This window comes from Mandrillus leucophaeus, unplaced genomic scaffold, assembly GCF_000951045.1.
Source record: "Mandrillus leucophaeus isolate KB7577 unplaced genomic scaffold, Mleu.le_1.0 Scaffold611, whole genome shotgun sequence".
In the NCBI taxonomy this organism is placed as follows: Eukaryota; Metazoa; Chordata; class Mammalia; order Primates; family Cercopithecidae; genus Mandrillus; species Mandrillus leucophaeus.
The window spans coordinates 599,180-620,979 of NW_012106598.1; the positions used below are offsets into that span (position 1 = coordinate 599,180).

The 21,800-nt window shown below is 40.7% G+C and overlaps 1 protein-coding gene across 1 annotated transcript in view; it reads left to right on the forward strand.

Moving 5' to 3' along the window:
• Window positions 1–2: 2 nt before the first annotated feature.
• Window positions 3–21,800, forward strand: part of MTDH (metadherin) — an 82,493-nt gene continuing 60,695 nt past the window's right edge. Inside the window, exons 1-2 of the mRNA XM_011999996.1 lie at window positions 3–511; window positions 16,394–16,495. Coding sequence (XP_011855386.1) covers window positions 131–511; window positions 16,394–16,495 — 483 coding nt within the window. The 5' untranslated portion in view covers window positions 3–130. The remainder of the gene's footprint in view (window positions 512–16,393; window positions 16,496–21,800) is intronic.

A 21,800-nucleotide genomic window follows, 5' to 3' on the forward strand; every position in this document is an offset into this window, starting at 1 on the left:
AACGCGAGGGACGGCCGCGATGCGCTCGGCCTGAGGCTACCCGGCCCGGCCCTTCCTCGCTTCCCTTGACTATTCCACGGCGTCTCCGCGCCCCGGCGTCATCCTGCGAGTCCCTCTGACGGGAGGGAAGATGGCTGCACGGAGCTGGCAGGACGAGCTGGCCCAGCAGGCCGAGGAGGGCTCGGCCCGGCTGCGGGAAATGCTCTCGGTCGGCCTAGGCTTTCTGCGCACCGAGCTGGGCCTCGACCTGGGGCTGGAGCCGAAACGGTACCCTGGCTGGGTGATCCTGGTGGGCACGGGCGCGCTCGGGCTGCTGCTGCTGTTTCTGCTGGGCTACGGCTGGGCCGCGGCTTGCGCCGGCGCCCGCAAAAAGCGGAGGAGCCCGCCCCGCAAGCGGGAGGAGGCGGCGGCTGCGCCGGCTGCGGCCCCCGACGACCTGGCCTTGCTGAAGAATCTCCGGAGCGAGGAACAGAAGAAGAAGAACCGGAAGAAACTGTCCGAGAAGCCCAAAGTGAGTATGGGATGAGCGGCGGTAGAGAACGGGCGAAGGGCGGACGTGGAGACCCTCGAGCTGGGGGGGAGGCCGCGCCCCAGCCGTCAAGGGAAAAGAGTGCTTAGTCCAAAGCCGAGGGGCAGCTCTCCCAAGTGGAGCAGGCGGTGATTAGGGGGTCATGTTATTTGGGGAGTGGGGGAAACTCAGGAAGTATAGGATGGGTGGGGAAGCCCAGTTTCGAGGAAAGAAGTTAGGAGGTCTAAGGGGTCCATTCAGATAGGCGCCCAGAGGTCAAGCCATCTTTGGAAACCTTGACTGCTAGAATAGCACAGCATCCTTCCTTGAGGCCTGCAGAGGAGGCTGCATGTGGAGCGTCATGGGACCTTAAGGTGGTGTTGGGAAGTTGTGGAAAGCCTGCGCTCGGAAGACAGATGTCTGTCTCAAGTCACATTGAGACAGTAGCCAGTGGAGGAAGTACGGTGACCTAGAAATTCTGGGGCTTACACAGGATTAAAGGTGTCCAGGTCTAGACGCGCTTCCATTTTAGTTGGGACTGTTAAAGGGAAATGGTTGCCCACTCTTGTTCTGGCACATATGGCCAACAGAGGCCGGAACGGGAGCAAGGCAAGAAGGGGTCGGTTACCTAATACGCTTTGAGGTGTATGGTCCTATGAGAAAGAGCTAAGGCGAGTTCAACGAACGAGTCTGTTGCACACTCTGTGGTGTGGTAGATTTGTGAAACAGAGTAAAGGGAGATGACAGGGCAGAATGGTGAAAGCCGAGAGAGGAATTCAGGCACCGATTTGCTGGGCCACGTGTGGAAGTCGCAGAGGGCATCACATCTGTCTTAGGCCTTCGTGTTGTACGTTTACATTCTTTATTGCCATTCCCATGGTTCTCCCATTATATCTTTAATAGTTTTATGTATTTTTAAAAATATTTTACATTTGAGCAAATTGAAATTATGGAGGGTATGCAGTTAGAAACAGCACCTAACCTACTTTTATATCCACCGAATTAAGTTCTTCGCCTTTTCAGTACAGTTCAGTAAGCCAGTACGAAGGCCCTACTATGTGAAATTTGCACTCTGGTGTTTGGAGGGCAGTGCAAGGTATACACATAGAGTCAATCTGGGAGACATATTCATAGCTAATTAGAATTTTGCATAGACTGATAGGTGTTAAAGAGGTTTGAACTGAGTGTTAGGTTTGGAGGGTAGGAGACATTTCACTGGAGGGCTTGAGGAAAGTTGTTGGAGGAAATGGGGTTTGAGTTCTAACTAACAAGAGTTTTGTTGGTAACAAACTCTAATCTCTAGATTACAGATGTGACAGGTCACAGTTAGTGCATTATGAGGCCTGGATAAGCCTTCACGTTTTGCCTGCTGATTAAGAAGATGCAAGATACATATGAAACCTGGAAAAGGCACAACTTTGTCAATGTAAATACTACCATACGTTAGGAGAGGAGAAAATAGAACTGGTTTGGAACATTAATAATTTAAACATTTGTGGAGACTATCAAGAATTATCAATTATCAAAGTAATGTTATGGTGAAAATAGAGAACCTTGCTCCAAGGTAAGGAAAGAAGGTGATCTTGAAAGAAACACATTCAGCACAAACCCATGTGGATGAAGCGCATTGTGAAAATTTCAAAACCCTATTTGGGACATCTAGAATTTCAGATAAACTTGAGTTGAGAGAGATGGGTGCTCCAAGAACCCATCCGAAGTGCATTATAACACTCAAATGACTCATCTGAAGGAATACAGACTCCAGTGAATGCTTATACAGTACTGTGAAGAATGCTCGGTAGACTTAGGACTTACCCCTTCCTTTTCATCCGAGTTAAGGAAGTGGGGAGTAAATAAGTAAACCTAGCGTTAGCTTTGAGGAGTGGAGAATGGGAAGACTGTATGGCTGAATGTTAATTGGGTGAGAAAATATCCTTGTTTACCAAATACTGAAGATGTATTCGAGAAGTTTAACATTTACAAAATTGGGACTTCAAGCTTTTGTGACTGAAACCCACAGTAAGAAATACATTTTACATTACACACATAAAACTGTTGTGTTTTTCTTTAATGTTCATGACCCACTAAATTCATTTCACATTTGACTGTGAGTCATGACCCACAGTTAAAAAAATGGCAGCTTTACAGGGCAAAGAAGTACAAGCTGCCATTTATTTAGTACTCATTAGATACCTTTAACTGAGCTAAGTATTGAAGAAAAGCAAGATACTACTTACAAATTGAAGGTGGTAAAAAGGAATACAATATTGGCATATCTCTCTGTGGTGGGGATACAAATGTAAAAGCTCGGTTTCTCCCCAGGGAGCTTTTTGTTTCAGTTGTGGAAAAATATATACTTAAGTTAATGATACAACTAGATGTGAACCCAGGTGGGCATGAAAGGCCTTATCACAGAAGCTGACTTTGAAAGTGGGTAGGAGTGCCCAGGAATTCGAGAACAACCTGGGCAATATAGTGAGACCTCATCTCTACAAAAAATTTTAAAAATTATCCCAGTGCGGTGGTGCGCACATGTAGTCCCAGCTATTCTGGAGGCTGAGGTTGGAGGATTGCTTGAGCCAGGAGGTGGAGGCTGCAGTGAGCCAATTCGAGACCCTGTCTAAAAACGGGGGGAAGGGAGGGCAGTAAGAGCAAGATAATGTGAGAGGCCTGAGAAACAATAAAAGCTCAGGATTGAAAGAAGACAACTCTGTCAGCCTGACAGGAATGGGAAACTCTAAAATTGAGTAAGGCATTTCACCTTGCTCTATTCAGTGTATCTTGTTTACAAATTGAAAATCTTAGTTGAGTTAAAACACTGCAGGATTCTTCAAAGTGTTATCCTTGGCTACTTGGATTGAGAGTCACCTTGAATGCTTGTGGAAATGCTTGGGCCAGGCGCAGTGGCTTATGCTTGTAATTCCAGCACTTTGGGAGGCACTGGTGGGAGGATCGCTTGAGTCCAGGAGTTTGATGCTGTAGTGAGCTATGATCAGGTGACTGCACTCCATCCTGGGGAACACAGCAAGACTCTGTCTTTTAAAAAAAAAAAAAAAAAAAAAAAAAAGCTTGTAGATTCCTGATCTCTGATCTTTTCATTCCATTATTTTTAGGTTTTTCTTAAATCATTCCAAATTTTGCTGCTCCTGTTTTCAAATTTTTCATTTGTAAAGTAAATAGTGGCTAAATCTGTATTTACCTCAACCTGTTTATAAGCAATTTCTGAAATTATTTTATCAATTTGTTTTTTATCCCCTAATAAAATCATGCCATAGATCTTTTAGGGTATGAATTACAGTTTGTTCCCTAATTGAAAGTGGGGGAGGGGGGCACTTTTTACTGGGCTCAGTTCTTGGCATTTTTTCTTTTCCGCCCTACCCCATTCTTGGCATTTTTGGAAATAATTATATGTATTTTTCATGACATCTACCTCAAAGTCTGTATTGAATGGGGGCACTCAATAAGTATTTTTTCACTTGATTTTTAATCTGAGTAATGACTTAGATTGAAGTGAAGTCTGCGAAAACTGGTCTGTAACAATTGGCTTTGAATTCCGGAAGCACATAATTAGGATTAATATCAAAGAAAATTGTCACTTTTTTTTTTTTTTTTTGAGACGGTCTTGCTCTATTGCCCATGCTGGAGTGCAGTGGTGGTTATAGCTCTCATAGCTCACTACAGCCTCAAACTCCTGGCCTCAAGCCATCCTCCTCCCTTGGCCTCCAAAAATGTTGGGATTACAGGCATGAATAACCAGCTCAAAAATTTATTTTAGGGAACAAGTTATTTGCATATTAGTGTAGGAATGTTCATAAAGATTTGCTATAGTGTAATTTCCATATCTCTAAGCTCAATGAATAAAATAATTCCTTTTGTTTGCTACCAGATAGCCTTGCACAATGCTTGGGACTAAAAAAAAAAAAAAATTGTTGAATGCATAATATAGTAAGATATCGAACAAAAGTATTTGTACATCGTACTCCTATTTTTCATGACTGGTAAATACCTATGTGAGCCCCTTTTTCTCTTTAAAGTGGAAAATGGCTGTTTGCCTCATCTGGCTATAATTTTGTGAGGTGAAGGACTGCCTATTTGATGACCCCATAAGATTATAATATTGTATTTTTACTATACCTTTTCTGTGTTTAGATACACAAACACCATTGTGTTACAGTTGCGACAGTATTCAGTACAGCAACATGCTGTACAGGTTTATAGCCTCGGTTTGTGTCAGTATACTGTGTGATGTTTGCACAAAGATGCATTTATCAGAATGTATTCTCCTCATTAAGCAATGTATGACTGTATTCTAATAGTATGCAGTGGTTTTTGTAGTCATTGCTTCTGTTCCAGTTTCACTGCCACTGCCCTACTTTAGGACTTTATTACCTTTTGCTTAGACTATTCTAACATCTGGTTTTCCTGCTTCCAGTTTCTTTTTTGCCGATCTTTTCTACCCACTCATGCGAGTTGAGTCTTTTGAAGCCTAACCCTGATCATGTGACTTTGATGTTCACATCGTTTCAGTAGTTTCCCCATCACCTGCTGAACAAAATCCAAAATTCATGACATGGCACTCAAGTCTCTTCATGATCTAACCCTACCTTAGGCTTGTCTCTCACCGTTACTCCTAAGACGAAATAATTCTGCTTGGCTAGATTTCTGTGTCTCTTTATTATTATTTTCATTTTTGTTGTTGTTGTTTTTATTGTTGTTGTTTTTGGAGACAAGAGTCTTCACTTTGTCCCAGGCTGGAGTGCAGTGGTGTGAACACAGCTCACTGCAGCCTCCACTTCCCGGGCTCAAGCAATCCTCCCGCCTCACCCCCTCAAGTAGTTGGGATTACAGATGCACGATACCACACCTGGTTATTTTTGTATTTTTTGTAGAGATGGAGTTTCACCATGTTGCCCAGGCATGGTCTCAAACTCCTGAGCTCAGGCAGTCCACCTGCCTTAGCCTCCCAAAGTACTGGGATTACAGACATGAGCCACGGCCCCTGGACATTGTTTTTATCTATTAAAAGGCCCTTCTTTCTATCTGTCTACCAATTTTTTTTTTTTCTTTTTTTTTGAGATGCAGTCTCACTGTGTCACCCAGGCTGGAGTGCAGTGATGCGATCTTGGCTCACTGCAAACTCCGCCTCCCAGGTTCTCACCATTCTCCTGCCTCAGCCTCCTGAGTAGCTGGGACTACAGGTGCCCGCCACCACACACCCAACTAATTTTTTGTATTTTTAGTGTAGATGGGGTTTCACCATGTTAGCCAGGATGGTCTCGATTTCCTGACCTCGTGATCTACCCACCTCGGCCTCCCAAAGTGCTGGGATAACAGGCATGAGCCACTGCGCCTGGCCAATTTCTTTTCTTATTTTTGTTTTTAAATTTCTTTTCAAGACAGCGTCTGGCTGTGTCAACCAGGCTGGAGTGCAGTGGCATAATCTTGGCTCACTGCAACCTCAACCTCCCAGGCTCAGGTTGACTCTCCCACTTCAGCCTCCTGAGTAGCTGGGACTAGACGCACACCACCATGCCCAGCTAATTTTTGTTTTTTTTGTAGAGATGGGGTTTTGCCATGTTGCCTAGACTGGTCTTGAACTGCTGAGCTCAAGTACTCCGCCTGCCTAGGCCTCCCAAAGTGCTGGGATTGCAAGCGTTAGCCACTGTGCCCCGCCTGTCTCTACCAATTTCCACCTGTTCTTCAAGGGCCAGCTGTAGTGCTGGTTCAACTGTAAAGCCTTCCGTAGCTCCTCAGCTAGAGTTATATATTGTAACACCTAGCATAATGTTTCGTGTTTAGTGGAAACTGTGGAATTGCCTTTTTAAAAAATTTTTTATTTATTTATTTTTTGAGCTGGGGTCTCACTCTGTCACCCAGGCTGGAGTGCAGTGGCGTGATCTTGGCTCACTGCAACCTCTGCCTTGCAGGCTCAAGTAATCCTTCCACCTCAGCCTCCGGAGTAGCTGGGATCACAGGCACGCACCACCACACCTGGCTATGCCATGTTTTTTGGATTAGAATGGTCTGATATCACCATTTCATGTGGTTCTGTCTAGTAATCATTCTGCAAGTATCTGAGTGTCTGCCCATTACCCATATTAGGAGCACAAAACGCATTACTAGTGGTCACACACATAAAAGGTATGTTGTAAATAGTACTGGAACAGATCAGTGTAGTTGATTTTCTTTATCTGCAGAAATTCTGTAAAGTTCCCACTGAATTAGCAAGTACTAAACTAGTGCTTCTAGGGAAAATGCAAAGTTAGGTCCAAGCCTCTGGTCACAATATTTTCACCAATAGCATATACAATACATAGTCTTGTTTTATATGTGTTTCTGTTTACAGACATTTAATTTAGTTGATTCACATAATTGAACTCATGGCCAACAGCACTAGAACTCATGCCTGAACAAAGCTTATCTAATGCATTATTTTCTTTGTAAGGTATATCACAGCCTTCTTATGCTTAAGAATGCTAGGCAGCACTTCAGCACTACAGTTGGGGACCATTTTAAACAGCAAAATCACTAATGAAAAGCACCAAAAAAATGCAAAATATGTGGCACTAAATAGTCCTCAGAAAGGATCCTTATTTACAGTGATGAGAGCTGAAATAAGAAGGTGGAATCTTGACCTCAGCTGGGAGTGTGCCTGCAGAGTGACTTTGCAGCTCTGTGCATGTGCATGTCCACAGATGACCGTAAAAGTACCTCAAGCATTGATTTTGGAGTTACAAATAAATTTTAGTGAAAGGGTAAATTCACTAATACAGAATCCATTAATAATGGGGAACAACTGTATATTAGTCTCTATCTATATCTTCACTGTTCTGTCATCTCCAGAACCTCATGTCTGCATGTATGCTTGATTTCTCTGATTGGGAGTCTGATTTGTATCTCAAACTTTTTAAAAATTATCTCAAACTTTTAACATCTCCAAAACAGAACCTGTTATTTCTTGCCTTCTCCCAGTCTCCCCCATTTCTGTAAGTGGTAAAATACTCTACCATCCATTCAGTTATTCAAGCCAAAAATAGAAGAATCATCCTTGATTCTAATCTTTTTCTCACCTCGTATCTTCCTCACCTTATATCTAACCCATCAGCAAAGTACCATCAATTTTATCTCTAAAATATATATTCTATTCAATCTGACTACTTTTTCTAGTGTCACCTTAGCTCCCCTAACCTGCAGCAGTAGCCTTCTTTTTACTGCATCCAGTCCTTTCTCAATGCACTAGTAATGAGATTTTTCAAAGCAAATCACCATGCTGCCTAAAACCAGCACTTAGTAACTTTTGCGTTTAAAATCCAAACCTCTTTCCATGGCCTGTATGGCCCAGCACCTGCTTGTCTTTTTAAGCTGAATTTGAGTGAGTTTCCTGTCATTTGCTATTCGGTTCTTCAGACTCTTTCACAACCCAGCGTCTTTACATGAGCTATTATTAACACTTTTGGAACTATCTTTCCCTCAGCCTTTAGTTTTCACCTTAAAAGTCACCTTCCATGAAAATCTTTTCCTGATCACCCTATTTGAAATTTAGACATCCCTTTCTATTTTCTGTCTCAACCCCTTAGATGTTTCCTTCATAGTGGTTATCACAGTTTGTACATTATTTGTTTACTTACCCATTTACTTTTTTGGGTTCTCTCCCTCCCCAGATTGTAAACCAGTGGCAAACTGCTTGGCATATAAGTGCCTTTGGTAATTACCTGTTGAACTGAAAGCTGAATGAAGTGGCTAAAATAACGTCTCAGTTAATTGGATAATCTGTCATTGAGCTAAATAAATTTGTCTCTTAATATATTCCCAATAGAATTGTGTTTTTTTATTCTTAGGTAATGGTTTTGCTGGTAATAATAAAAACAAATTGTATCACTTGCCACCTATAGAGTTTTCTTTTTTCCTTTAAGTCACTCTTTGTCAGTTTTAATTCTTAATAGAATAATCAGCCAGACACGGTGGCTTACACCTGTAATCCCAGCACTTTGGGAGGCCAAGGCAGGCGGGTCACCAGGTCAGGAGATTGAGACCATCCTGGCCAACATGGTGAAACCCCATCTCTACTAAAATCTACTAAAAATACAAAACTTAGCCAGGTGTGGTGGTGTGCACCTATAGTCCCAACTACTCAGGAGGCTGAGGCACGGGAATCACTTGAACCCGGGAGGCAGAGGTTGCAGTGAGCCAAGATCGCGCCACTGTACTCTAGCCTAGCGACAGAGTGAGACTCCGTCTCAGAAAAGAAAAAAAAAAGAAAAAAAGAATAATCATTTGCTCAAAAAATTCCAAATGATAGGTAAAACAAATATTCATGGTTTTACAGAAGAGAAATCTTGAGATTCAGAAAAATTAACTGACTTATTCAAGGTCATAGAGCAAAGGAGTTTCAAAGGCAAAACAGTATCCTAATTTCTAGTCTAAGAACTTTGTTATTTCCACTATACCTCTCTGGTTTCGATGGCATGTTCCAGGATATTAAATTGTGTTCAGAGAACAAATTCAATTTTCCCAGTGAGTTATAGCTTTATTGCTTTTAAAATTTCAAGTCAGAAGTTTCTGCTGAAAATTATTATGACCTTACAAAAGCTCCAGAATTTTGGCTCCATTTGTTTGCTTATGTGACAGGATTTTTTCATCTTTTCTTTTCATTCTGCCAGAGGCCTAACAGAAAAGACCTTTTACAGTTCTGACAGAAAAGACCTTTAGTAGTTGTGCCCATCTTAGATACCAAGAACAGCAATAAACCCTATGAACATTAATTTTAGTTGTGCTTTGGCGTTATTGGTTAGTGTACTATTCGCAAGGCTGTAAAAGCCTTGAGAGTATTTTTAAATCATTATTCAAGCAAAATTCAGAGACGTAAGTGAGGAATTGGTGTTATTTCATCAGTTTTAAAATGCACTTTTTTTTCTCTCCGGCTATATTAGTAGTTTTCAAACTGTTCCATGGAATGCCAGGCTTCCCAGAAGGCATCCATCAGAATCTCTTAGACGTCTGTCTTCTAAGAAAGAATTATACAGACGTGTATTTACTGTTTCACTTGTAGTCCTTATCATACCCATCAGATGTAAAATATTGAAAACCAATGCTTGTATTTAGTTTTTCAGAAATCATCTTTGGCATGTCTTGACCATGTGATAGTTATTATCATCTCCCCATCATCTCATAAAGGTAACCCTGAGCATCCCTGCTTCAGTCAACAAGGAGACAGTTTGGAATCCTGAGTTGAAATTTTGGCTGTTTAGAAAGCACAAGGATCTTTATCAGTAAAGGAAATATCTCAGTATATAGTGAGGTTTTGCAAATTTGAACCATAGGTTATATTTGTAAGATTGTTCTCTCAGTTATTAAGAGTTTGAAATTGGGATTGAACTGTGTCTAAAGCTATGGTTTATGTGTATGTTTAGTTTATGTAGTTGATATGTGCGTAACATTTGGCAGGGGAAAAAGTTTTTACTTTCAAACAAACTGACAAGAAATTGTTCCATCTTGAATTGTGTAAGAATGTTTCACAACTAAAACAAACTTACCAAAACTAGGTCTTGTCCATTAAATGAGATAATGCATGTAATGTGTCTAGGAAGTACTTGGAAATTATTATTGTTAGACTATCTTATATTCTAACCTATCAGCTACAATGATGCCTCTTCTGAATTTCCTAATTTCTTGCCTTTTATCTTTTTTTAAAAATTATACTTTAAGTTCTGGGATACATGTGCGGAATGTGCAGGTTTGTTACATAGGTATACATGTGCCGTGGTGATTTGCTGCACCCGTCAACCTGTCATCTAGGTTTTAAGCCCCGCATGCATTAGGTATTTGTCTTAATGCTCTCTTGCCTCTTATCTTTTTTATGATGAGGATAATATATATATACTATGCCTCCTGTATGCTCAGTATCACTTTTAGCCAGTAAAATTGAGATTCTGGCCACGCACAGTTGCTCACACCTGTAATCTCAGCATTTTAGGAGGCCAGGGCAGGCAGATTGCTTGAGCTCAGGAGTTTGACACTAGCCTGGGCAACATGGCAAAACTCTGTCTCTACAAAAAATTAACTGGGCATGGTAGTGTGCTCCTATAGTCCCAGCTACTTGGGAGGCTGAAGTGGGAAGATGGCTTGAGCCTGGGAAGCGGAGGTCGCAGTGAGCCCAGCCGAGATCACATACCACTGCACTCCAGCCTGGATAACGGAGCCAGATCCTGTCTCAAAAAAAAAAAAAAAAAAATGACTTTCCAGTGTTTGTCCAGGGTGAAACACATTTGGGATCTCTATCCTGGTCTCTCAGCTTGCTTTCAAAACCCGTACTCTTGAGAGTGTGAAGAGTATACCTTTTGTTTTGTACTTTACTATGTGTTATTGTATACCTGTCTTCCTTTACTAGGTTCTAATCTTGAGCGCAGGCATTGAGCCTTACTTGTCTTTGTTTCAAGGTGCTAGGGTTCTACTCTCACTCTACTGAGTGAGTATTATGTAATATTCTTAGAAAACAGCAGCTTTTTAAAAAGAAAGATAGCATTACAATGCTTCTAGAGCAAACCTGGACTATTTTAAACCTCTGAGATAATATATTTGCTTATTATTTTTAATCCATTAACTTCCCAAAAGAATTTGCATCTGGAGCATTGGACTTGATGGATGCCTGTCCAGGCCTTTTTGACCACCAGGACTTAACATTTATCTGAGCTTGTTAATATAAAAAATGGCCCAAATGCTTGAATGTGGGAATAAAGGACATAGGCCATCATAGCTTTGGAGAGAAAAGGATATTAGAACAGAAGATGGGCCAGGTGCAGTGGCTTATATCTGTAATCCTAGCACTTGGGGAGGCCAAAGTGGGAGGATTGCTTGAGCCCAGGAGTTCAAGACCAGCCTGGGCAATATAGCAAGACCTCATCTCTACCAAAAATTTAAGAAAAATTTTAAAAAGAAGGGAAAAACTGTTTCTGGAGAAGTATGCTTTCCCATGCTCTGTCATTTGGTGTAATTCTAACAAGAAATTTGTAAGACAAAATACATATTTTTCTCATATTTACAAATGATGAAATCAAGGGTTAAGTGAAGGAAAATGCGTAAAATCACAGTAATTAAATATGGAAGCCTTAATCCCAGGTTTGTCAAACTCCAAAGCCCATGGTCTTCTCATATTCCATTTTTTGGAGGAAGTTGGTAGACTGTCTTTCTAGTTTCTAAACCTAAGAAGTGTCTAGGTCATTTGAATAATGATCTTTACATGTTGTGGCTAGAAATATAGTTTACATAACTAAGGGTTCTATGTGATTTCATTTTAGCAGTCAGTGTTAAACCTTATATATGCTTACCTCAGATACAGGTTCTTTTGCAAGTTGGAATCAGTTTTAACAAGTGAAGAGTGCTGAAATGAAATCTGTTATTAAGCATACTTTTTTTTTTTTTTTTTTTTTTGAGACGGAGACTCGTTCTGTCGCCAGGCTGGAGTGTAGTGGCACGATCTCGGCTCACTGCAACCTCAGCGTCCCAGGTTCAAGTGATTCTCCTGCCTCAGCCTCCTGAGTCTGGGACTACAGGCGCGTGCCACCACGCCCAGCTAATTTTTGTCTTTTTAGTAGAGACGGGGTTTCACCATTTGGCCAGGGTGGTCTCAATCTCTTGACCTCGTGATCCGCCCGCCTTGGCCTCCCAAAGTGCTGGGATTACAGGCGTGAGCCACCGCACCCGGCCTGTTAAGCATACTTCTTATTCAGAACGTTAAAACTCCTTGAGGCAGAAACTCTTTTCGTATGTCCTTGTTCCTACAGTCCTTAGCCTAATGCCTGGTACTTGAGTACCAGGAATTGAGGCCAGGTGCGGTGCCTCACACCTGTAATCCCAGCACTTTGGGAGGCTGGGACAGGCGGGTCACTTGAGGCCAGGAGTTCTAGACCAGCCTGGGAAGCATGGCGGAATCTGCTCTCTACCAGAAATACAAAAATTAGCCAAGCATGATGGCATGTGCCTAATGCTGAGACATGGGAATCACTTGAACCCGGGAGGTAGAGGCTGCAGAGAGCCAAGGTCATGCCACTACACTCCAGCCTGGGCGACAGAGCAAGACTGTGTCTCAAAAAAAAAAAAAAAAATTATGGAATTGTATAAGATTAGTAAATTGAAGATTGACTAGCATGAACAATTTTATATCCTTGAAATCAAGAATCATGAAATAAGTTCCTTCTCTTCTGCTATGTGGCCCCCTCTTCCATTCCATTTTCCCGTTATATATAGATAGCCTCATTCCGATTTACTACCACCCCTGCCAGCACATACTGGCTCTTTCATGTATGAAACTGTTCTTTCATGCATGCGTTTTGAAAAAAGAAAGATCCAGGTGTGGGGGGTCAAAGAAAATTATAACAATAAGATAAACATAGTGATGTCTACAAGGAGTTTATCCATCTAAAAAAATGATTCATTTTTCTGTTACTGGTTGATTTTCAACAAGTTTGAAAGACATCTTTAGTCTAATTTAAAACATAGATTGTAAGCTATATATGAAATTAACTTTGATTGGCTCTGGTGGGGAAGACCTTAAAGTTCTTGAGAGAACTTTAAACTGGGGTACAATGAGAGGCTCATGTAATTGCTAATCTGTAGAAAGCCACCATATAAAAGTTCCATGATCAGAGAAAACTACTTTTTTTTTCTGTTTTTTATTTTTTTTCTTTTGTTGAGACAGGGTCTCACTTTGTTGCCCAGGCTAGAGTGCCATGGTTCAGTCACAGCTCACTGCAGCTTTGACCTGCCAGGCTGAAGTGATCCTCCTATCTCAGTCCCTCGAGTAGCTGGGACTACGGGGGCATGCCACCACACCTGGCTAATTTTTTAAATTATTTTTTGTAGAGAAAGAGTCTCTGTGTTACCCAGGCTGGTCTCGAACTTCTGAGCTCTTGCTAATCCTCTTGCCTTGGCCTCCAGAAGTGCGAGAATTACAGCCATGAGCCACTGCACCTGACCAACAGTACTTTTATATAAAACCCATATTGACAATCACAAGGGTAGAAACATTGGATTTGAAGTTTTGGTTTGTAATTAGTTACTATTCATGTAAGTAGAGGTATATAATATGCTCCCATTTAGGGATTTGCTAATTTAAATATGATTAGTGATTTTCCAGGGCAAGGCCTTCTCAACCAGCTGTTGGCAAAATAAAAGGACACACTGGCTCTGCTGTATGAAGGAGAACCACCTTAGTGTATTCTTTTTTCCAGCAACCCAAGAATTACATTGACTTTACTTTTGGGATAGGAGGCTTATTGTTTCATGGCATCAGGCATGTGTGAGAAGTTGCTGATGACTTCTGGAATCCCAGTAATGATGAAAGCTATATAAATTCTAAGAGTTTAGTAGAAAATTGGGAGATCTACACAGGTCAGAGAGAACAGCTGCAGTTAGAGCTATTATGTAGGTTGATGTTGCCAAGAAGGAACTAAAATTGGCACAGATAGGAACGTGTGAGCACCTTTGGCTTGCTGATCATTTCAGAGCCTATGGAAATGGGAACTGAGTGTTCCTGAATCTATGGGAATGCAGTTGGTCACTTTCAGACTTTGTTGTTTGAAAGAAAAGAATGTTTCATATTTCATTTGGGAGGCTACATCAATATCGTTTGCAATTGGTCTCAAATAAATGGCATTGAACTTGTTGGTGAGTTTTTAAGACAGTTTTTGACCGCATAATTTCTTATCTTCCTAGTATTTAGTAAATAAGTCCCAATGACTCAGTGTCATTTAAATGAGTGAAATGGAGGTGGTATATGGCAGTATATAAGTGATTATGATGGAGAGTTTCCTGAAGGGATTAGTTAAATGAAGTTTAGCCGATGTAAGTTTTGTGAGTTGCCAGTTGAAGAGATGGGAGACTATGAAATTGAAGCTGCAAGATTGTTCAATTGGTATAAGTCTTACATGGAAAAGTGTGGCCACAGGAAAGTCAGAAAAGGCAAGTTTGGCCAGAGAAGATAGTGTGAACTAAAAGTAGCGCATAAGAATAAGATGATGATATTAGAAAGTAAAATTAAACGAAGTTTTGTATTCCTAACGTAGATACGGCCCTAAGTCCGCATTTCATTCTGAGGTTTCTTACCTTTGCCCACATATACATAAATACACAGAAGAGAGATTAGAAGAGGCAACATTAGAAGTGGCAAGACAGCATAGAAGAAAGCAAGCCAAATCAAGAGTGAGAAAACCTGGTTTTAGCATTAGCTGTCTGACTTTAACAAGTTGATTCAGACCCAGCAGATTAAATTTGGGTTAATTAGGAATTTAACCAGCTAAAAAACAGCTTTTGTTTTGATTTTCTGCCACAGATCTTTGTAAAGCCTACAAATTGGATTTGAGAATATGAATGGTCTCCTTTTCCAACTTTGTAGCCCTGATCATTGTTAACAATTGCATGTTAAGTCATATTATAGAAATTTTGAACACTTTGTATTGTTTTCTTGAGTATAGCTCTGCCGTAATGAGTAGGTAGCTGGTAAAAGTGTGTTCTGCAAAAACTGAAAGTAAAGCCATTGAAACAAGTATATTGACTGACTTACGTGTTGAATTTGAGGGGCCTGCACAAGTGAAAAAATGTAGGATCCAGAAAGACGGTTAGAGTACAGATACCTCGGCCCCATTCTCCCAACTTCTCAGTCTGGTGATGGGGCTCAGAAATTATTGTTTGAAAAGTAAAAAAAGAGGCTGGGCACGGTGGCTCACGCCTGTAATCCCAGCACTCTGAGAGGCCGAGGCGGGTGGATCACCTGAAGTCAGGAGTTCACGACCAGCCTGACCAACATGGTGAAACCCCGTCTCTACTAAAAATACAAAAATTAGCCGGACGTGGTGGCTTGTGCCTGTAATCCCAGCTGCTCAGGAGGCTGAGGTAGGAGAATCGCTTGAAACTGGGAGGCAGAGGTTGCAGTGAGCCGAGATTGCACCTTTGCACTCCAGCCTGGGCAACAAGAGCGAAACTCCGTCTCAAAAAAAAAGTAAAAAAAGAATGATTCTGGTTAAAAGCCAGATTTGGAAATCACAGACTTGAGTCTACTCATGAGCATCTCTAAGTGCTATCTGTCATTTTATTTTAGGAATGTTAGGAAAGCTTCTGTATCCTTTTTTAGGCTGTGGCAATGGGTTGGAAAGCTTCTTACTCCCAGAACAGTAGAGCCATGAAATTACAGAATTAGAGGTTCCATTAGAGATTGCCTAACATTCATTTGTTTATGTATCATCTATGGCTGCTTTTATGCTACAATGGAGGAATTATGTAGTTGCAACAAAGACATATGGGCCAAAAAAATAAAAATAAAGAACAAAGGCATATGGCCCTTAAAACCTAAAATAGTTTCTATTTTGTTTTGTTTTTGCTGAGGACTGTTGATGACAATCAGTAAAATATTTTTTTTTCCTGAACTTTATTTTGCCATACAGCCTGATTATGTTTGTAAATAAAATATTTTCTATTTGGCTGTTTACAGAACAAGTTTGCTGACTTTCGAGCAGATCATACCTGTCACTTCATAAGCCTCAGAGACGAGTGAAATATTCCGAGATTACACAGTTAATTGGTGGTCAAATTGCAAACAGTTTCATTCTCCTTTTGACTGTCTCCTTTCCATTATTTTTATTACAGGGACTGATACCTTGGTGAGATAAGAAAATTTGTGGTACAGAATTTTGCTTATGAATGTTACATATATATATGTGAAAACATTAGGGACAATAATCTACCAACTCTTAGATAACATTGGTGTACAAAAACTTTTTAAATTTAGGTACAGAGGTAGGATTTGATTGTAGTATATATGGTTTCCTGCATATAAATCTTTGCATCGATCTGCTAAGCAGTTGGATAATATGATACTTTTTGTTGCCTGTGCAGCCAAATGGGCGGACTGTTGAATTGGCTGAGGGTGAAGCTGTTCGAACACCTCAAAGTGTAACAGCAAAGCAGCCACCAGAGATTGACAAGAAAAATGAAAAGGTAAGTTTGGGAGCATATGAAATTATATGCAAGGCTCTTAATAGAATGACATAAAAGGATGATGCTTTTCTGTTTCATAAGATTGTATGTATACCCCTCATTTAAAGAAAACTCTGAAAAGCTGAATTAACCATAGTGGGTGGGTGGTAAAAGTTTAACTGAGTTGTTTTTGTTTTTTTAAAGGAAAGTTGTATCACCAAATATTTTAAACATTGCTGTGGCAATACTAAATATTCATTATGTCAAAAACAATTCATTCACAACTTGAACATCTTGTGTAAGTTTCCAGATACATAACATATGTACCCTGTATTCAAAAACAGAACTGTGGAATTGTGTTACCTTTGTTAATAGGGCACATCTAGCATGAAAACCTTAGCACAATCGTTCAGTGGTGTTTAGTGTTGAAATAGATTTCTGTTGTGTTGGAAACATAATTGTCTGCTTACTAGACATAGATTAACTTCATTTAACAAAAGAAAATGTGGGCCTGGTGCTATATCTCATGCCTGTAATCCTAGCACTTTGGTAGGCCGAAGCGGGTAGATTGCTTGAGCCCGTTTGAGACCAGCCTGGGCAACATGGCGAAACTTTGTCATTACAGAAAATATGAAAATTAGCCAGGCATGGTGGTACATACCTGTAGTCCTAGCTACTCAGCAGGCTGAGGTGGGAGGATCAGTTTCAGAGAGCCAAGATTGTGCTAATCCACTCCAGCCTGGGCACCTGAGACCCTGTCTCGAAAAGAAAAAAGATATAGCTATAGATTTCATTTGGATGTGAAATTTTCCAACTAAGGCAATCTATCATACCACGTAAATGGTACATTCCTGGGATTTTATTAATTTTCCAGTTGCTTGGTGTCAGAACTGACTCATTTTTACTTAATCTAGCTTGGAAGTAGGCAAAATGAATAAGAAGTTCTTAACAGTAGTTTCTTCTACTGTGAGAAAAAGACTTTTCATTCCGTTCCCTTTTGTACATTGAATTACCCTCCCTTTCCTTTTTTTTTTTTTTTTTTAAATGTAGAGACAGGGGTCTCACTGTGTTGCCCACACAACATAGTCTTGAACTGCTAAGCTCAAGTGATCCTTCTGCCTCGGCCTCCCAAAATGCTGGGATTACAGGCATGAGGCACCAGATCCAGCGCCCCTCCCTCCTTTTTAAAAAAATCCTGTCTATGCATAGCTGCTTTTCAGGGAAAAAAAAAAAAAAAAAATGAGACAGTCACCAATAGGTAAGAGGTTTCTAGGAACCACAGTGCAGCAACTCTAGCTTCTTGGAATAGTGGTATGAAATGGTTACTACCGGCTGGGTGCAGTGGCTCACGCCTGTAATCCCAGCACTTTGGGAGCCCGAGGTGGGCGGATCACCTGAGGTCCGGAGTTTGAGACCAGCCTGGCCAACATGATGAAACCCCGTCTCTGCAAAAACAACAAAAATTAGCTGGGTGTGGTGGCACATGCCTGTAATCCCAGCTACTCGGGAGGCTGAGGTAGGGGAATGGCTTGAATCCAAGAGATGGAGCTTGCAGTGAGCAGGGATTGTGCCACTGCACACCAGCCAGGGCGACAGAGCGAGACTCTGTCCCAAAAAAAAAAAAGAAAAAGAAAGACATGGTTGCTACAGTTTCTTAATGCTTCCGATTTCAAAATGTCTTTGAAGAAGTGGTTTAGCCACCAAGACAACTGCCGGCAGAATGGCTTAAAATGAAGGATAGTTTTGGGAAATAATTAAATTTATGTCTGACTTTGTGTTTGGCAGAAAAGTAATGACTTGTGTTAACAAGTAAGCATGTAATGTAAGGAGTGTGAGTTTATAGAGTGACTAGCTGATATGCCCAATATAGATTTACACATCTCTGACCTAGTGTTTTCTTTTTTCTGGGCTTTCTGTCTATTAGTGAATAATGTATACTTACTCCTGCTTCTACTCCCTGAATTACCCTGAAAATTTTGTAGTTGCAATAATTAAGAAACTACCATTAACTTCTTAGTGATTAATTTATATAAATTGAATGTGACAGGGTATAAAATCACAGCTTAAAGTTTATAATCATTACTTTGAAATGTCTTGTGGTGGGAAATAATTATAATAGTTGACATTTACTTACTTAAGTATAATCTGGCAGGCACCATGCAAGGTGAAGTATGTTTGTATGTATAAATATATTTACATATCTAGTAGGGACAGCTTATTGAGTACTTACTAGATATACTTTTAAGACTTTATAGTTGTTAAAAAATAATCTATAGATATTTCCTTATTTTCACAAGGGCTCTGAGGTGATGGTACTATATCCATCTTACAAATGAGAAACCTGAGGCTTATGTTACCTGAGCTATTGAAAGTGTAGTCAGTTCTAACCCAGATCTATCTGACTTCAAAGTCTTTACTTTTTACTGCCTTATATTATTTCTAATGCTCTGCTGCCAGGCAGATAGTTATAGCCCCATTTTACAGATAAGGGCTCAAGTGCCTAGAGAAATTTTGTGATTTAATTAATTTGATACAGTTGTCCAGGCACAATGGCTCAAGCCTGTAATCCCAGCATTTTGGGAGGCTGAGTCGGGCAGATCACCTGAGGTCAGGAGTTTGAGACCAGCCTGGTCAACATGGTGAAGCCCTGTCTCTGCTGAAAATACAAAAATTAGCCAGGCATGGTGGCATGTGCCTCTAGTCCCAACTACTCAGGGGGCTGAGGCAGAAGAATCACTTGAACACAGGAGGTGGAGGTTGTAGGGAGCTGAGATCACGCCATTGCACTCCAGCCTGGGCGAGAGAGTAAGATTCCGTCTCAAAAAAAAAAAAAAAAAAAAAAAAATGGGTGCAATTTCTGGACGAGGATCTGAACCCAGCTTATTCTGATTCCAAAAAGTTCTTTTTGTCATTTAGCAGTGCCACCTTTCAGTTGCTGTTGCTTTTTCAGTAGAAAGTTTCTACCTTTGGTTTCTTGCCTATGCTATTTAACTTTTCAAATAATGATAAATGCTACAGCTCATGACTGGTGTTCTGTTTTTGCCATCCAGTTTTGTATTTCGAATTTGTGCTTTTTAACTTGGTTAGGTCTAGGTAACTCAGTTAATTTTTTATGGTATTGCACTATGTGTGTATTGCACTTTGTGTTTTAAATAGGTGGTGTTTTTTAGACTTATTTTCTTTCTTCCTTTCCTTTCCTTTCCTTTCCTTTCCTTTCCTTTCCTTTCCTTTCTTTTCCTGCCTTTCTTCCTTTCCTTTCTTTCCTTTCTTTTTTTTCTTTCCTTTCTTTGTTCTGTCATTCTTGTTGCCCAGGCTGGAGTGCAGTGGCACAATCTCAGCTCACTGCAACCTCTGCCTCCCAGCTCAAGCAATTCTCCTGCCTCAGCCTCCTGAGCAGCTGGGATTACAGGCACGCACCACCACGCCCAGCTATTTTTTTGTATTTTTAGTAGACACAGGGTTTCACCACGTTGACCAGGCTGGTCACGAACTCCTGACCTCAGGTGATCCGCCCACCTCGGCCTCCCAAAGTGCTAGGATTACAGGCATGAGCCATCGCACCCGGCCTACCTTTCCTTATAAAGAAATACATCTTAGATCTTATACACCTTAATATATATTATCATATTTTTGTTTTTGCTCTCTGAACTGTATCTTGGGCACTTTGAGAAGTACAATTTTAGTCTGTAGAGTAGTTGTACTCTTAAGCTGTGATATTGATTACCTTGCCGTATCACTTGAGTAAGCCTTGTAGATAAAAGTTTGCCTAGAAACTGTATATGACAAGATCTTAGGTCTGTAAAGCAGGTTAAACTGCCATAGTTTTCTAGGTCTTTATTTGGGTTTGAAGGTCAGTGTTTCATTAGAACTAGTCTCTAGTAGAGTACATGTAGGACCATTAGCCAGACTGAATGCATTGTGCTAATAGATGCTAAAGGTAATAAAAATGTAAGATGTACTTACCCTCAGATTACAGTCTAGTTAAGGAAAGGCAAGCAAAGAGAAGATATCTAGTAATATAAGGCATTAAGTGCTGCGTGTTCAGGGGAGAAAGGTTATCCTACTTGGGTAGCCAGAGAAGATTGACTTAATTAATCTCTGTAAGTATAGGAATGATATTTCAGTAAGTAGGCATGGGGAGACAAGTTTTAGAAGGGAAGAGAAGCAAATGAACACAACCTGACATTATTTAGATTAAACAAATGGACATATTCAGACATAAGGGGAAGCCTTAGTCAAGTTTGACTGGTCAAGATAGGGTAGGCATATGATAAAAACTTAGAAATATTCAACTGGCAGCAACATTGATGATTAATGAATCGGTTTTGTGTCTCTGATTGTAAAGGTCTTAATGTAGAAATGTAAAGATTGCTAGTGAGAGAAACAACGGAAACAAAATGTGTGAACTTTCGTCACCACCAAATTGTTAGGATGAAGTCAGTGATAGCCACTGAACCCTGATATCATTTGTTACAAGTATTAATAAGGTCTTACATTTTTATGATGCTACACAATATACAAAATATTTGTACAAAACATTTTCACATCTCTTAATCCTGATGAACAACTCTGAGGACATTATCATTTCTTTTACGTAGCTCAATAAAGAGTTTTGTGAATTGTCCAGGATCACATAGCTGATAAGTAACACTCCTTCAGTTTCTCTAAGGCAGCAATTTTTGAAGCATGGTCAATGAACCCCTAGAAAGGGGCCCTAGAGGCAAAACTATTTTCATAATAATTAAGACATTATTTGCCTTTTTAACTATGTTGATGCTTGCACTGATGGTACAAAAGCAATAATGGGTAAAACTGCTGGCTCCTTATCATGAACCAAGACAGTGGCACCAAACTTCCACTTATTGTATTCTTGTTTTGGTTTGTTTTTGAGACGGTCTCACTCTGTCGCCCAGATTGGAGTGCAGTGGCACAATCTCACTCACTGCAGCCTCCGCCTCCCAGGTTCAAGCAATTCTCCTGCCACAGTTTCCTGAGTAGCTGGAATTACAGGTGCCCGCCACTACCCCCGGCTAATTCTTGTATTTTTAGTAGAGACGGGGTTTCACCATGTTGGTCTTGAACCCGTGACCTCAGGTGATCCATCTGCCTCTGCCTCCCAAAGTGCTGGGATTATAGGTGTGAGCCACCACGCCCTGCCATTTTGTTTTGTTTGAAGAGACTCTCACTCTGTTACCCAGCCTGCAGTGCAGTGGCACAGTCATGCTCACTGTAGCCTCAACCTCCCAGGCTTAAGCAATCCTTCTGTCTCATCTTCCCAAGTAGCTGGGACTACAGATGCACACTACCATGTGCCCAGCTAATTTTT